We start from the raw sequence: 16,240 nt of genomic DNA on the forward strand, positions 1-16,240 counted from the left end.
CAAGTGTCCAGGAGAACCTCAACCATCCAGGAGAACCCAACTGTCCAGGAGACCCCAACCGTCCAGGAGAACCTCAACCATCCAGGAGAACCCAACTGTCCAGGAGAACCCAAGTGTCCAGGAGAACCCAACTGTCCAGGAGAACCTCAACCGTCCAGGAGGTCCATGTGCCCATGGGGGGGGCGGTCGTAGAGGACAATTTTGGGGCTTGGGTGGGGTCCCAGGCATCTGAGAAGGTTCTAGATGTCCAGGAGAACCTCAACTGTCCTGGGGGGGGGGGGGGGAACCTTTTTGGGAAGGAAAGAGGCAAATTGGGGATTTGGGCCAAAAAAAAATCAGGTTTTAGGGGTTTTTTAGTGTGTAGAATTGGCGGGTTTGTGCAAACCAGGCGTTTGTTTTTTTTTTTTGCCCAAAAGTGGAGATTTTGGGGACGGGGAAATGGAGATTTTTGGGGCCAAAACAAAAAAAAAAACACGGAGATTTTTTGGACAGAAAAAGTCAAGATTTTGGAGTGCAAAAGTACGGATTTTTTGAGTGCGAAATTCACGATTTTTGGGGGCGTAAATGTGAAGATTTTGGAGGATGAAAATGAAGATTTTTTTTTTCGCGGCCCCCAAATCAAGATTATTTTGGGGTGAAAACATGAAGATTGTTGGAGGGGAAAAGTCGAGATTTTTGGGGGCACAAAAGCGAAGATTTTTGGAGCAAAAGAAGTCAAGGATTTTGGGTGGAAACGTCAGTATTTTTGAGGCCACAAAATTCAAGATTTTTCGCCAAGAGAGTCACGGTTTTGGGGCAAAAAAAAAAGTCAAGACAAAAATCCGCTGCTTTTCCCTTTTTTGTGGGGAAAAAAAAAGGGAGTTTGGGGTCAGGAGCAAAGGCGGAATGTATTTTTTTGGCAGAAAGGTGCCTGGTTTGGGGGAAAAAAGGAGGATTTGGGGGTTTGAGAAAAGAAGAAAACGGGTGGGGTTTTTTTCTCCTGTAAAATGCGTGTGTTTTGCCTTAAAAAGGTGTGGGTTTGCTGAAAAATGTGTATTTTTGTCCCAAAATGTGTATTTTCGCCTCAAAAACGTGCATTTGCAGCATAAAGGGTGTGGTTTTGGCCGTCAAACGTGGGGGGTTTGTGATAAAGCGCGCGCTTCGGCCAAAAAAAAACGCGTATTTTTGTGCCGTAAAATGCCTTTTTTTTTTCTTTTTGGCACCCAAAAGCGGTTCTTTTGCCAGAAAAGGGGTGTGTGGTTTTACTCCAGATAAGGAGGTTTTTTTGCTATAAAATGAGGCCTCTAAAATTAAGTTTTTTTAACTTAAAATGAGAACTTTTTTTGCCTCAAACTGAGGTGTTTTTTCCGCAAAATGAGGGTCTTTTTTGGTGATAAAACGGAGGGGGTTTTTTAAATCTTAAAACGAGGGCTTTTTTGCCCGTAAAATAAGGTTTTTTAACCTTAAAGTGTGGACTTTTTAATTATAAGATTTAGGTTTTTTTTTCAGCATAAAACGAGGAGGGTTTTTTTTTGCACTAAAATGCTTCTTTTGTGCCATCAAAATCCTTATTTTTCTCTCTCTTTTGCTGTAAAATGAGCGGGTTTTGCCCTAAAATGAGGAATTTTTTAACCTTAAAATGATTTTTCTCCCCCCCCTTAATATAAGGGTTTTATTTTATCTTAAAATAAGGGTTTTTTTACCATAAAACGTGTGACTTTTTTACCGTAAAATTCATATTTTCTTACCGTGAATCGAGGAGATTTTTTTACCATAAAACGCTTCTTTTGCCGTGTTTATTTTTGCTATAAAATGAGCCGTTTTTCCATAAAAATTAGGTTTTTTCCATAAAAAGAGGGTTTTTTCCATAAAAAGAGGGTTTTTTTTTCCGTAAAATGAGGGTTTTTTTCCGTAAAATGAGGGTATTTTCCCCCATAAAACCTGGGGGGGGGTCGTCTAAAAGACGCGCTTTCCGGGGAGCCACAAAACGCGCGTATTTTCACCCAAAATACTTCTTTTCCCATTTTTTTTTTTTTCTTGCCATAATATTAAGAAGGTTTTGCCGCAAAATGAGCAACTTTCGCCAAAAAATGGGGTGTTTTTTTGCTGTGAAATGGAGATTCCCCCCCCCCCCCCAATTTGATGTTGTAACCGTAAAATCAGGCCTTTTTTTTGCCATAAAATAAACGTTTTTTCCGGTCAAACGAGGGCTTTTTTCCCCTATAAAACGCGGGCTTCTTACCCATAAAATTAGTATTTTTTTTTTTTTTTTAACTTAAGGTAAAGTTTTGCCTCAAAAGGCGGAATTTTTGCCCCAAACCGCCGCGGGGGCCCAAGGGGGCGGCGGGGCCTATGACAGGGCGGGGCGCCGCGCTCCCATTGGTCGGATCCCTCCGCCGGGGCGGGGCGCGGCGGGGATTGACGGCGGCGACGGGCCAATGGAGCGGGGACTCTCCAAATAAGGGGAGGGCGGCGGCCAATAGGCGCCCGCGGCGCTGTCGGAAAGCTGAGGGGGGGGGGGGAAAATGGCGGCCGGCTCGAAAGCGGAGCGGGGCGGCCCGGGCGGGCAGCGGGGCCCGGGCGGGCGGGGGCTGGGCCGGGGCCGCCTTCGAGCACGTCGTGAGGGAGCGGGACGGCGTCGAGGTGAGCGGGGGGGGGCGGACGGTAACGGAGAGGCCTCGGGAAGGGCTGGGGGGTCCCGGGGGGGGGAACGGGGGTGCTGAGGGGAATCTGTGGGGCCGAGGGATGAGGGGGGGCCTTGAGGGGGGCCGGGGGAACGGGTGGGGGCTGAGGTGGCCCTGGGGGGTGGCTGGGGGGGGGGGGGGACGGGGGTCCTGAGGGTAACGGGGAGGCCTTGAGAAGGGCTGGGGGGGGTGGAACGAGGGGGCTGAGGGGGGTCCTGAGGGCGTGATGGGGCCCCAAGCCCCCCCCAGGATCCCCCTGAGGCCCCTTAGAATCTCCTGGGACACCTCTCGCCCACCCCCCGAGAGCTCCGCAGGACGCCCCGCGACCCTCCGCCTTCTCCTGGGACCCCTCCGGGATCGTCCGCGACCCCCTGGGACCCCTCCCGTTCCCCCCAGGGCTCCCTGGGGACTCCTGGGACCAACCCCCCCGCCCTCCAGGACCCCTGGGACCCCTCATGTTCCCCCCAGGGCTCCCTGGGGACTCCTGGGACCAACCCCCCCGCCCTCCAGGACCCCTGGGACCCCTCCTGTTCCCCCCAGGGCTCCCTGGGGACTCCTGGGACCAACCCCCCCCCCCCCTCCAGGACCCCTGGGACCCCTCCCGTTCCCCCCAGGGCTCCCTGGGGACTCCTGGGACCAACCCCCCCCGCCCTCCAGGACCCCTGGGACCCCTCATGTTCCCCCCAGGACTCTCTGGGGACTCCTGGGACCCCCCCACACATTCACCCCCGGGACTCCCCGGACGGTCCCCAGAGCGCGGGCGGTCGTCGGGAGAACCGGGACCGCCGGGAGTCCAGCTCGGTGCCGCCCGCCCGACCCCGAGAGTGGCCGTCGGGGCTCCCGGTATCGGCTCTTAGGCGTCACCGCGGCCCCCGGCAGCTTCCCGGGTGTCCGACTCCGCCGCCCCGCCGTCCTCCGGGACGTGCCCCCTCAGTCCTCCGACGGGCGTCTCTGGGGCCCTTTAGTCCTCCAGGAGCCCGTCTCGGGGCTCAAAGTCACAGACCAGGAGAGGTAAGAAATCAGAGGTAGGACTTTTCACCTGACGCGAGGCCTGATGCCGCGTGTCGTAGAAAGCGGGCTCCGATGTTACCACTTTTCCCCCCCCCTCAGATCAGTGGTTTTGCAATGAGCCTTCAGCGCGGCTGGGTGGTTGAAGAGCACGTCTCTCCTTTTTTTTTTTTTTGATATCCCAGGCGCTGTGTGTGTTTTGCTGTAATTCCTGGCTTCCTCGGAGACGGAATCCCGTTTTTCGCCGCTTCCGTGCCGCGCTCTGTAAGCGGCTGCTTCGATTGCCCTTAATTGGGCCGGTTGTGAGATTATCGAGTAGGAGTTAGGGGGAAGGTCTCGCGTGTGTTCGTTTACAGGGTTTTAGGGCTTTGAGGGCTTTTTTGTCAGGCTAATGTTTGATATTGTGGTGGTTTTGTTTTGTTTTTTTTTTATTTCTTCTTTTTTTTTTAGGTGCGGAAAGACGAGACGGGCAGAGCGACGCAGGGGAACGGAGAGGAGCGCCGTACGAAGGTGGCTCGGCACGAGGTATTAAAGGGAAAATCTGACCGGTGGCTCCATGAATACAATTGGGCAACTCTTCTTTTTTTTTTTTTTTTGTTTTTTCTTTTTTTTTTTTTTCACGTCAACGTGAGGTCGCGTCGCCGCGTGCGAATGTGCTGGACTGAGGTACAGCAGAAGTGGTTTTCCGTACAGTAATTCTATCTTTCAGGTAAGTCTCTTCCAACTAACTGAACTCTCTGAAAATAATGACATATTTTTCCGGTAGTATCCGCTTCCAGAGCGCCCAGACCTTCTGTTTCCGTCTCATGCGAAGGGATGCCGCGCAGAGAGGCGCTTGCTCTTGTTGTCTCTCCTCGGTATTACTTTTCTGTTTATGTTTCGTGATGAAAGAGTTTTCTTTTCCGGTCCTTAAGTCTCCCTCGCATCCTGTCCTTCCTCAGGAGAGAAGTGAGAAGGCAGCATCTGTCTCTTGTTTTAACGCCCGGCCTAAACTGCGACAGCAACGACTCGGAGCGGACTCGGCCGAGGAGAGCGGCCGCCCAGAGCATCGGCTCTTTCTCAGCGGCCGCATTACCGGCGGCGCACGAGCCTCTGCTTGCGCTCTGTCCGTCGGTCCTAGCCACAACGTAGCTCCGGCGGAAGGCGGGTAATACGCGGCGTCTCGACAGAAGCGACGCGTGACCCCCCCCGAGCCTTTCGGAGCAAGTCCAGAGGAAGCCACAAAGATGCTCCGAGGGCTGGAGCCCCTCTGCTGGGAGGACAGGCCGAGAGAGTCGGCGTTGTTCAGCCTGCGGAAGAGAAGGCTCCGGGGAGACCTCGGAGCCCCTTCCAGTCCCTAAAGGGGGCCTACAAGGAAGTCCATCGGTTTCTGGAGCTCTCCTTCCACGACCTGCAACGCCTGCTGGAGAAGGGGGAGCTCCCCGTGAGAGAAGAGGCCGTTCTCACCCGGGCTGCTCATGACCCGCCCAACAGGAGGCGGCAGGTTGTCCTCTTGCCGAGCGCAGGAGGCTGGAGGAGACGACAGACGGGATTTTTCTGACCGTCCAGCCACGAGGTCTCGCTTGTGTCTAGAGGGCGAATTTTGACCCGTTCGGAAGACTGCCGGACAAAGTCCCGTGGGAGGCTGCCCTGAAGGATCCGGGAGCCCAGGAGGGCCGGAGAGACTTCAGGAGAGACGTCTGAAAGGCGCAGGGGGAGGCTGCGTGGCATCTTGAGCGCCATTACGACTCATCCGATGGACAGGCAGGGGATCGGGCCTAGCCGGCGTGGGCTTAGGAAAGGCAGGTCCTGCCTGACGGACCCGATCTCCTCCTCTGACAAGACGACCCGATTATTGGCTGAGGGGAAGGCTGTGGACATTGTCTACCTAGACTTTGGAAAAGCATTTGGCACTGTCCCCCCATGGAATTCTCGTGGAAAAACTGGCGGCTCACGGCCGGGATGAGCGTACGATCTGCTGGGTCAAGCACTGGCTGGACGGTCCCAAAGAGCGGTGGTCAACGGAGTTAAATCCAGCTGGCGGCCGCTCACACGTGGTGTCCCTCGGGGCTTGGTGTTGGGACCGTTTCTGTTCAACGTCTTTATTGATGGCCTTATACGAGGAGCGACCGAAGGAGCTGGGACTGTTGAGTTTGAGGAAGAGGAGGCTGAGGGGAGACCTCATCGCTCTCCGCAGCTACTTGAAAGGCCGTTGGAGAGAGGTCGGTGCCGGTCTCTTCTCCCAGGTCATTAGCGATAGAACACGAGGGAATGGCTTCAAGCTGCAACGGGGTAAGTTTAGGCTGGACATTAGGGAAAAATTCTCACAGAGCGGTCAGACGTTGAGGAATGGCTATATGAGAACGGGCGCGGCGCCATGCAGGACTGTCAGAAGTAAGCTGTGCCTGCCTGCACGGAGAACTCCGAGTCACGCTGATGCTGAAGGCCGTGCTGACCTTCCTTGTTCTCCACCGGACAGCGAGCTCGGAGAAGCACTGGTAGCAGCGACCAGGGAGCAGAAGATCAGCGACAAGACGTGTCTGATCCGTGCTTGGACCCAGGATAATAAAGAAGGGGGTCGCCGTCCGAGTGAAGGCTACCAAAGGGAAAGGCTGCAAATGACCGGATAATCAAGAAGGTCTACGCAACGCGCGATGGATAGAGAGGTAGCTTTCGAAATTTTAAAATGCTTTTTAGAAAAGCGGGGAGTAAGCCCTTTAGGCGCAGCTGTGGTCTAAGAGGGGGATTGAAACACCAGCGAAACTGTTGCTCAAACTGATTAAATTGGGCAGGAGATGGGGCAACGAGTAACCAAAGGAGAAGGGGCTATAGTAAGACTTCTCCTGCGTATCCTCTCTAAGAGAGGGGTGAAATACGATGAGCGTATGCTCCGAAGGCTGTTAACCTGGTGCGGAGAGAACGGATTCGCACCAGAGCCCCAGACGGCTTTTAAACCAGAAATATGGGAGGCTGTTGGGGAAAAAAACTGTGGGAAGTGATAAGTAAAGGAGACAAAGAGGCATCACCGTCAGCGATGACGTGGTGGTTGGTGTTATCGACCTTACGAGATATGAAGGCGGAGCGAGCCACGGCGGCCGGGGCTTTTGCAGCGTTACAACCCACGGGAGGGGGATCGGACAGGCCAGGTTCTAAACCTGGGTTCATTGTGTCTAAACACAATGTTTAGACGTAAGGCGAGCGCGCCCCGGGCAGATCCACCAGGATGGGCTGTAGAACCGATGGAAGTCCTGGAATATTGGGGGAGTTTTCACCAGCCGACACGTTTACGCTCTCGGGAACGGCTCGCCCGTGCAGGGCGTATCGCTGGTTGTTTGGTGTTTGTCTATAAGATCGTGGTTGATTGGGAAAAGGAGTTGAGCCAAAATCTATAGGATGCTCTGTAGGAACATGAGAAACTTAAGGAAAAATGAGAAACTGAGCTCTTGTTGCGAAGGCAGACTTTTATGTCAGTCGTAAGCGATGGGGGGGGGGAAAAAAAAAAAAAAAAGAAACCAAACAGGAACAATTAGATGGGAAATGTGCCACGTTAGCACAAAAGTGTGCCATAAGCATTACGAGAAAGCATCAGAAAAAGAGAAATAGGGCACCTGATTCAAAGCAGTACCAGAGAGATACGTTTTTGGGTTTTTTTCCTCTATGTGTATATGTTATTGCATGCCTTAGTAGATTGCTCTGTGTTATACCCTGCGAGACTAAAATGAACCCAGCAGAAGCGGCCTCTTGAGCAAGGGGGCGGAATATGGGAAAGCAACGGAAAATCGGACTGTAAATACACTCAAGGGACTCGCACCCGGGTGCTGGAAAACACAGATATCACCCCAATTGTTATTCAGTCTCGGGTGCTGGCAAGAAAAACATTTGGATGACATAAGCCTGTGATGGACTCACAGACACCTTATCCAGCTGCTTGGGAATCTTGGCCTGTTGTGGAAGAAGATCAAAGCACAGCACCAGCGAGAACAGGGAGTCCGCATGCGCTCTTGCTAACGAGGACTCTTTTGCTGCCAAGGATTCGTGATAACAAGGACTCTCTTGCTGCCAAGGATAAGTTTAACGGTGCTACTAGTACCGCTATTTCTGAGGTATCGCTAGATGTAGATAGTATTCGATATGCGATGTTGCAAAACAGAGCTGCTGCTGATTTTTTGCTTTCAGCTCACAGACACGGTTGTCAAGATTTTAAAGGACTGTATTGTATGAATCTAAGTGACCACTCCAAATCCATCCATGCCCAGCTGCAGGAACTGCACCGACCCAACCAGCGACTTGTGGAGACCACGGGGTGAAATCTCTTTGCTGGCTGGACTTGGGGGTGGCGTTGGTTGAAGCAAATTATACTCGTCGCCTGTGTGGAAGGAATTTGTCTGTTTGCCGTGTTTAATAAGCATTATACGATCAGCTGTATAAGATATAGTCTGCTACTGCTGCAAGACGCACTGAACACCTTCCTGCAAGAATTTCAACTTTATTCCCTGATAGGACAGTGGGATGATGCGCTCGCAAAGAGCCCGACTGCGTTAGAGTGGGTATTTTTGCCGCGTACCTCTTCAAAACCAGTAACTATGATGATTGAAATGTTACCGCGATTGTGTTCCCAGGGCCGTTTGGGCTGTCACCAGCTTTCTGGAATGGATCCAAGCCACATACATGTCCCCATCGAAAAGGATGACCTTGACCCTCGGTTCTCACAATTTGACGTGACGTTGCAAAAAAAAAAAAAAAAATATATTCGTCCTTTCCATGATCAGCTAAAAGCTCAAATACTAAAGATTCAAGACTTAATGAACCGCAATGTATTTGAAATATTACAAAAGGATTTCTCGTGGGTAAATGCAAAGAAATTTGCTTTCTGGGCTAAATTTAGGAATCTGGGTATTTATTGCCTTAGCAGGGTTCCTTTTGATTCTGTTTTTGATTGTGTTTAGTATATAACCCGCTAAGAGCGTCACAACAAGGATAACATGTCCAAATTAAAAGCGGTCAAAAATGGTTTCGATGATCGGTCAAGCTCATGGGGTGTAACGGGATGGCTATCAGACTTCCTAAAGCAAGGGCTCATGCTATTGTTGGTTATATTATTATTGATTATGGTGGCCTCGGGTGTTCTCCGCAGAGTGATTGACATGATAGAAGATGCCATGCACAAGGTCTGGCTGGCTCAAGAAGAAAAAGGGGGTATTGTAGGAATGTATCCGAGAGAAAATGGCCACGTGAGCCAGCCTCCCTACTGTGAGAGATTGGATTAAGGGCAAAACAGGTGGGAGAAGATGGAATTAGTACATGGGAAACACGGGAACTGAGAAGGTAGAAAACATGTTGTGCGAATGACTAAGCAGTTTACGACGCGAATTCTTGTAACCAACCTGATGTGTGAATGAACTGCGTGCACCGCGCGGGGACAGAGACTGTAAGCCAATCCTACAGCTGCCGCTGGCGCGTGCTCTTATTGCCTGTCTATATCTACTCTGGGAAAACTGGAATAAAGGGAGAACGAGACTCCATCGTTACTCCGGGTCCGTCTCCCACTCCGACACACAAAGGCAGGCGAATTTTTCATGTGGTGGCGTGACCGGCATCCACTGCTTCTGACCCCTGGAGTACCCTGACACAACACCGTGACCTGCATTTCCAGTCTGCTGAGTCCCAACTGTGCAGCAGAGACCCTAGAAGCTCTGCACTGCCTTCGTCTGCCCTGCGTTTCAGCACGTCAAATGAAAGTAACCGAGTCAAAGAGTTGGTTTTGAGCTTCTTCACAGCCTAAAGCACCGCTTGGATAAGGAGACTGGCCGGGAAATGTAAATAATCAAAGGTAGGATGAGACACCTACAGAGCACAAGACAATGCCAACCGGAATTGTCCCAGGAGCTGAAGAAAACCTCGCCTGTAGCTGACTCTCTTCTCCTGGGGCACACTGCAAGGCACAGGCTCATGGAAGGGTTTTTGGGAAAGGGGTTGATGGGGAAGCCTCTGGTCCAGCCTCTCACCAAAAGGTAGGGTTGTCAATCCCCGGGTCAGGTTGGGTGACATTCTGGGGAGCTGAAAACCTCCAAAGATGGAGATAACAGAGAGTCGATGGGTGTCCTGCTGCAGGGCAATGTCCGCCTAGTCCGTGTTTCCTAATGCTCAGTATAAATCTCCATGGAGGATGCTTGCCGCTGTTGTCTCTGCCAAACATCCTGGAGGTGGATTGTCTCCACCTTCATCTCTCCAGGAAGATGGCACCTGCTCTTAGACTGCCCTGTGCCTCCCCTTCAGCAGACTGAAGAGGCCCAGTTGTCTCAGCCTCTCCACACAGCTCATGTGCTTCAGGCCCCTAACCCCATCCTCACAGACTTCCTCTGGACTTTCTCCAGTTTCTCCATCCTCCTTTCACAATGGGATCCATATATGGCATCCACCATAACTCCCACACCCTTCTCCCCAGGACACTCCTCAGCCCGTCGGGTCACAGCCTGTCCCAGTGCACGGGCTTTGTTCTGCCCCCAGTGCACACCTTGCCCCCTTTGCCTTATGAAACTTCACTTCAGGAGGTTTCGTTTGGCCAAGTCCCCAAGTGCGTCGAGGTCCCTCTGGACTGAAAGGCCAAATCATCAGCATTTAAGGTTTGATGGACAGTGCCTCAAACCAGATAAGCATATGGGGAATTGCAGGATGCTACAGGTCATGAAAGAGAATGATTTGCTTTCTGGATTTGCCACCCAAGTTTGAAAATCAGCACACCAACCATCTCAGATATACCCCAAGGTTGTAACAAAATGAAAAGCGTGGCCAAGGGGGAATGGATGGACAGGGAAACCGTTCATTTTGGAGGGTAGTTGGATAAAAAAAGAGAAGCAATTGTCGTTTCAAGGAATGAAAAGGTCAGGACTGTTTGGGGGCACCTCTGAAGCACCCTGGCACCTGATGTGAATTACTTCTGTGGTCAGAGACAACCTAAGAGCGTTCCCTAATTTGAAGAAATGAAGGGGAAGAAAGGACAGTCATATTTAGGCTGGAAGGGACGTTGGGAGGTGTCTCGAGCAGCCTCCTGCAGGGCCAGATGAGATTACCGAGGGCTTTCTCCAAACACATCCTGGTCACTTGCTAGAAGAGATCCAGTGCACGCTCCCTGGGAAACAGCTTCCAGCACTTGACTATCCTTATGCTGGAGAAGTTTCTCCCTGTATCTGCCCTGACCCTCTCGTTTGTCATCCCATTGCCTCTTGTCTTTGTGTCTTGTACCATGGACATGAGACTGACTCAGTCTTCAGAATGAAAAGTCTGGGAAGATCATGGAACAGATCCTCCTAGAAGCTATGCTGCGGCATATGGAAGACATGGAGGTGATTCGAGACAGCCAGCATGGCTTCACCAGGCTCATGTCCTGCCTGACCAACCTAGTGGCTTTCTACAACGGCGTGACTGCATGAGTGGACAAGGGGGGAGCTATGGATATCATCTCTCTGGACTTCTGCAAGGCCTTTGACACGGTCCCACACAACATCCTTCTCTCTAAGTTGGAGAGATATGGATTTGATGGGTGGACTGTTCGGTGGATAAGGAACTGGCTGGATGGTCGCATCCAGAGGGTAGAGTGGTCAATGGCTCGATGTCCAGATGGAGAGGGGTGGCAAGCAGTGTCCCTCAGGGATCCGTACTGGGACCGGTGCTGTTCAACATCTTCATCAATGGCATAGACAGTGGGATCAAATGCACCCTCAGCAGGTTTGCTGATGACACCAAGCTGAGTGGTGCGGTTGGCATGCCAGAGGGACAGGATATCATCCAGAGGGACCTGGCGAGCTAGAGAGGTGGGCCTGAGCAAACTTACGAAGTTCAACAAGGCCAAGTGCAAAGTCCTGCATTTGGGTCGGGACAACCCTCGTTATCAATACAGGCTGGGGGATGACTTGATAGAGAGCAGCCCTGTGGGAAAGGACTTGGGGGTCCTGGTGGATGAAAAGCTGGACATGAGCCAACAATGTGTGCTTGCAGCCCAGAAGGCCAATCGTGTCCTGGGCTGCATCAAAAGAACCGTGGCCAGCAGGTCCAGAGAGGGGATTCTCCCCCTCTACTCTGCTCTCATGAGACCCCACCTGGAGTATCGTGTCCAGCTCTGTAGCCCACAGCACAAGAGGGACATGGACTTGTTGGAGCGGGTCCAGAGAAAGGCCACGAAGATGATCCGAGGGCTGGAGCACCTCTCCTACGAAGAGAGGCTGAGAGAGTTGGGGTTGTTCAGCCTGGAGAAGAGAAGGCTCCGGGGAGACCTTATAGCAGCTTTCCAGAACCTGAAGGGGGCCTATCAGAAAGCTGGGGAGGGGCTGTTTGCAAGGGCATGTAGCGATAGGATGAGGGGCAATGGGTTAAACTAGAGCAGGGTAGGTTTAGATTAGACATTAGGAAGAAGTTCTTTCCACTGAGGGTGGTGAGACAGTGGCACAGGTTGCCCAGAGAGGGGGTGGAGGCCCCATCCCTGGAGACATTCAAGGCCTAGGCTTGCTGAGGCTCTAAGCAACCTGCTCTGGTGGAAGATATCCCTGCTTACTGCAAGGGGGTTGGACTGGATAACCTTTCAAGGTCCCTTCCAACCTAACAGATTCTATGATTCTATCACTCTAAGAGCTGGACATGGATGTGAAAACCATCAGCAACCAGCCCTAGCTATTGTGATCATGACCTTGTTAGGTCACCTCCCAAAGGGAAGGAGAAAGTTTATTCTCCTGCCAGATGCCAGACCTCACAGGACCAGACTTTGGCCTAGTCTTGCGACTTTTTAGGGGGGAGCCCGTGTGAGCAGCACAGAAGGGCAGCAGAGCCTGGTACAGCAGTTCTTCAAGTATGAGAGTGTGCAGAACCATCATCAGGGCAACAGGCAGAGCTATCAGGAGAGAAGCTTGGGGAAACAGGAAAGTCACGGGGAAGCTCCATAGAAGAAAGGAAACATGCAAGACGTGGATGCAAGGATTTAAAAAAACCAAAACCAACACAACACAACACCAAAAAAAGGGAGGAATTCAGAAATAGAGTTGGATTTAGGAAAGCCAGAGCTCACACAGAGCTAGAACACTTGCAAAGGAGTTCAAGGGTACAGGGAAGTAGTCACCGGCATAGGACAGTGTAGGGCAGCCTCTGGTGGGATCCCACTCTCCTTTCGGGGGGGGAGGGGGCTTTGGGGGGGCCCTTTGTGGGGGCTGGGATTGCCCAGATCCTTGTGTATTTTACTGTGGCTAACTTATCTTCAATTGAGGTGCCTGAGAAGACACCTACAGCTCCAGGGCTTTCTTGCCTCTTCACCCACCCACTCACTGCCTAGAGCCTAGGAGGACTCCTACCGCTGTCCTGCACTCGGCATCGCACACCCCCACACCTCCCTGCCCCCAGGAGCAGCCCTGAGCATCCCATGAGGGAAAGGATCCCCATTGCTGGGGGACGGCCATCAGCGCTTGAACATCCTGCTTGATGGAACACATCAGGGGCTTTCACAAGAACCTCCAGATTTGATTTTCAACCTGTAACCAATGCCCCTGACTTCCTGCGTCACCAGCCACAGGTTCCCTTCCCAGCGAGGTTCCCTTTCCTGGTCATTCCCTCCATGGTCTCTCTCCACTGATTAGCCTCGCTGGGGCCCAGTAGCACCCTCAGAAACTTGGAGATTTGCTGCTGACTTCTACTTCTCCAGAGGCTTGGGCTTTCAGGATCTGCAGTTCAGGAACTTGGCACCAGAGGGCTCATTAACATGCAAAACTCACCCACAAGCCAAGCCTGTAGGCGTGATTTTCTTGACTCTTTAGTTGTTTTCTGGTTAATCAGAGAAATTTCAGAAGTTAAAATGTTGCAGTAATAGAAAACAATAAGAAAGGTTTTTCCTTTTGCTCCAGTTTTCTTCATTTCTTTTCCTACACATTAAGTGATAGCGGCAATCTCCAAATGGTATTGAAAGCCGTCATCTCCAATGGAGGCTGAAGATACAGACAAGTAAAGACCCCAAATGTCAGACACTCTATGGGCAGTCCTTGTCCCAACCCACATTTCTCTCTTCAGCCACCTGGGACGACAGCAGCCTTGTTCAAGTCCGAGTTTTCTCCACTGCAGTCTGTAGCTCCATCTTTCACTCCATCAGCACTGGTATCCACAAGTTTTATGAAAACCAGTGCCAGCCTTGGCTGTCGCGACCATGAAATAGTGGGGTCTCACCTCCCAAGGAGAAGGAGAATAGAAGAATGCAGATGACAGACCTCAGAGGAGCAGACTTTGGCCTAGTCTTCTGACTTTTTTGGGGGAGCCCACGTGAGCAGCACAGAAGGGCAGGAGAGGGTCTGCAGTACAGTGGTCTGCAAGGACAGTGTCTTTCAAGTGCGAGAGTGTGGTCATACCCATAGTCAGGACAACAAGCAGAGCTACCAGAAGAAGAGCTGGGGGAAACCAGACACTCATGGGGAAGCCCCACAGAAAAAAGGAAGCATGAAGAGGTGGATGCCAGGATGAAAACAAAGGAGGAATTGAGGAATATGGTTGGTTTTGGAAAAGTCAAAGCTCCCGTAGAGTTGACACTTGCAAGGGATTTGAGGGGCACAACAATGAGCAGTTACTCCTTCAGGAACAGCTAAAGAATAAACAAAGATAATGTGTGGTCATGGCTGAATTTGCAGAGAGTAGGTGTAGGTAGGTACGAGGTACTCTTGGCCTGCGTCTTCACCAGCAAGGTCTCCCAGGTCTGTGTGCCTAAGAGGCAGAACCCCATGCGAAATCCAGCAGTGGATGCAGATCAAGTCAGGGGCTACATGGGTTAGGTCAACCTTTGGTCGTCCATTGGACCAGACAGGATGAATCCAAGGATGTTGAGAGACCAGGCTGATGTCAGAGCAGGGCTGCTCTGCTCCATTTTGGATCACTTTGCGTGGCTGGGCAGCAGCTCTGTGGAAATGGCCCTGGGGCTCCTTGAGTTTTATCAGGCCAAACAAGAGCCAGCAGCAAAGGCGGCCAACAGCATCTGAGGCTGTATGAGCAGGAGCACAGCCAGGAGAAGTGATTGTCCTGCTCTGCTCAGCACCTTTTACACCACACCCTGACCAGTGATGGTGAGACAATGGCAAACAGGAGCCAGCTCACTGGAGGGCCACGGAGGTGGTAGCCCTTCCGTTGTCCTTCAAGTGTTTGTGTGATTTCCCTAAAAACCGCAGCATATACCACAACAAAAAAACATTAAAGCAACAACATCATTGATCGGCCTAAATATAAATACCTGCCCTGGAGCAGTCTACATCTGTGGTAGCCCCTCTGGGCAATGACAGTGGAATCAAAGAATCAGCATCGCAGAACAGTAGGGGTTGGAAGGTTTGAAGAGGTAAGGTCTGTTCAGAGGATGTTTAGACTTCTGTGACACTGACTGTGAAAACATTCATGAGAGGCCTTTACCCTATTTACAGCCACTAACCTGAAGCCCTACCACCACCTCTAAGTGAAGGTAGTAGGGTAGCAAACACCGAGGGAAATGGGCAAGACAAATTGTAGCAGGGCTGAGTAGAGAGGAAGGATCACCTCCACCGACCTGCTGGCAGTGCTCTTCCTAGTGCAGCCCAGAAAGCCATTGGCCACCTTGCTGCAGAGGTGCAAAGCCTGGAGAAGAGAAGGCTTTGGGGAGACCTAATATCAGCCTTCCCACATCTTCTTGGCTGTCACCATGACAAAGGCTCTTCACTGTTGTGTGTGATGGGAGGATGAGGGCCAATGGCATCAGCTGAAACAAATGAGTAAAACTTTCTCCCTGTCAAGACAGTCAAACACTGGAGGAGATTTCCCAGAGAGCTTGTGTCATCTCCATCCTTGGAGCTTTTCAAGCCCAAAATGAAGGAAGCCCTGAGCAACCTGGTCTGACCCCATAGCTGACCCTGCTGTGGGCAGGAGGGTGGTCTAGAGATCTCCTCAGCTTCCTTCCAGCATGAATGATTCTGCGTTTCAATCCACCATCTTTCCTTCATGAGGGGAGGGAAATCAGTCAGGTTCCTGGTGACCATGGAAGTCAACCAGAAAGTGTGGTCAGACGATCAGGGACTTTCTTGTCGCACTCCAGGCATGGTTGCTCAGATGCAGGGCTGCTTGGCAGGTCCCCCCAGACAGCCCTGATCCTTTCCATTGTTTCACCGTTTCTTTTTCCCTCTTTCCCCACTCAAAAGTTTTTCCCCTTGACCATCCCTGTACCCTCCCATGCAAATAGCCCACCTCTGTTTACCCTTTCCTCCACGGTCCTAGTTTGGCTTCCTTTGTACTTTCATTTGGTGTTTCCGAGCTTCTCACCATGGGAATGTGTACCTTGGTGAACAATGGCATTGATCAAGTGCCTCCTTTGATTATCTGTAGTGTCCTGCGATTCCTCATGCTGTTATCTTGTCAGAGGCAGCACATGTCAGGGAGAGCCATCTGCAGGCACACATGAACGACTGGCCCAATGGAGCTTCATTCCTGGGGGACCCTGATAAACTCTGGGACTCAGCAAATGGAAAACTCACACAGTTTTACAAGGAGAAGTGGTCAGACCTTTCCTGGGGGCAGGATCACCCCAGAGATGAGGGCATGCTGTGACCTGACTG

The 16,240-nt window shown here is 51.6% G+C and overlaps 1 protein-coding gene across 6 annotated transcripts; it reads left to right on the forward strand.

Annotated features, from left to right (window-relative positions):
* Positions 1 to 104: 104 nt before the first annotated feature.
* Positions 105 to 8,662, forward strand: LOC128903308 (serine/arginine repetitive matrix protein 1-like). 6 transcript variants are annotated; one of them, XR_008464070.1, is made up of 8 exons: positions 105 to 2,622; positions 3,321 to 3,674; positions 3,857 to 3,935; positions 4,122 to 4,196; positions 4,304 to 4,337; positions 4,438 to 4,528; positions 4,613 to 6,316; positions 7,335 to 8,662. XR_008464070.1 is itself a non-coding variant. In XM_054187322.1 (7 exons), the coding sequence occupies exons 1-7, from the start codon at positions 2,332 to 2,334 to the stop codon at positions 4,820 to 4,822; spliced, it is 1,134 nt and encodes a 377-aa protein (XP_054043297.1). In that variant the 5' UTR covers positions 105 to 2,331; the 3' UTR covers positions 4,823 to 8,662. The 6 variants fall into 6 exon arrangements, 4 of the variants coding, with proteins under 4 accessions (XP_054043297.1, XP_054043299.1, XP_054043301.1 ...); XR_008464071.1 differs by having other exon boundaries at positions 7,338 to 8,662; XM_054187322.1 differs by having other exon boundaries at positions 4,613 to 8,662.
* Positions 8,663 to 16,240: the final 7,578 nt, after the last annotated feature.

Source organism: Rissa tridactyla, unplaced genomic scaffold, assembly GCF_028500815.1.
Source record: "Rissa tridactyla isolate bRisTri1 unplaced genomic scaffold, bRisTri1.patW.cur.20221130 scaffold_29, whole genome shotgun sequence".
Classification (NCBI taxonomy): Eukaryota; Metazoa; Chordata; class Aves; order Charadriiformes; family Laridae; genus Rissa; species Rissa tridactyla.

Bases quoted from the DNA above. Each gene is read 5' to 3' on its own strand.
- LOC128903308 (XM_054187322.1), top strand. From the start codon at position 2,332: ATGACAGGGCGGGGCGCCGCGCTCCCATTGGTCGGATCCCTCCGCCGG. The intron at 3,675-3,856 runs GTAAGAAATCAG...TTGATATCCCAG, and splicing joins AAAGTCACAGACCAGGAGAG to GCGCTGTGTGTGTTTTGCTG. The intron at 4,197-4,303 runs GTATTAAAGGGA...CGTCAACGTGAG, and splicing joins CGAAGGTGGCTCGGCACGAG to GTCGCGTCGCCGCGTGCGAA.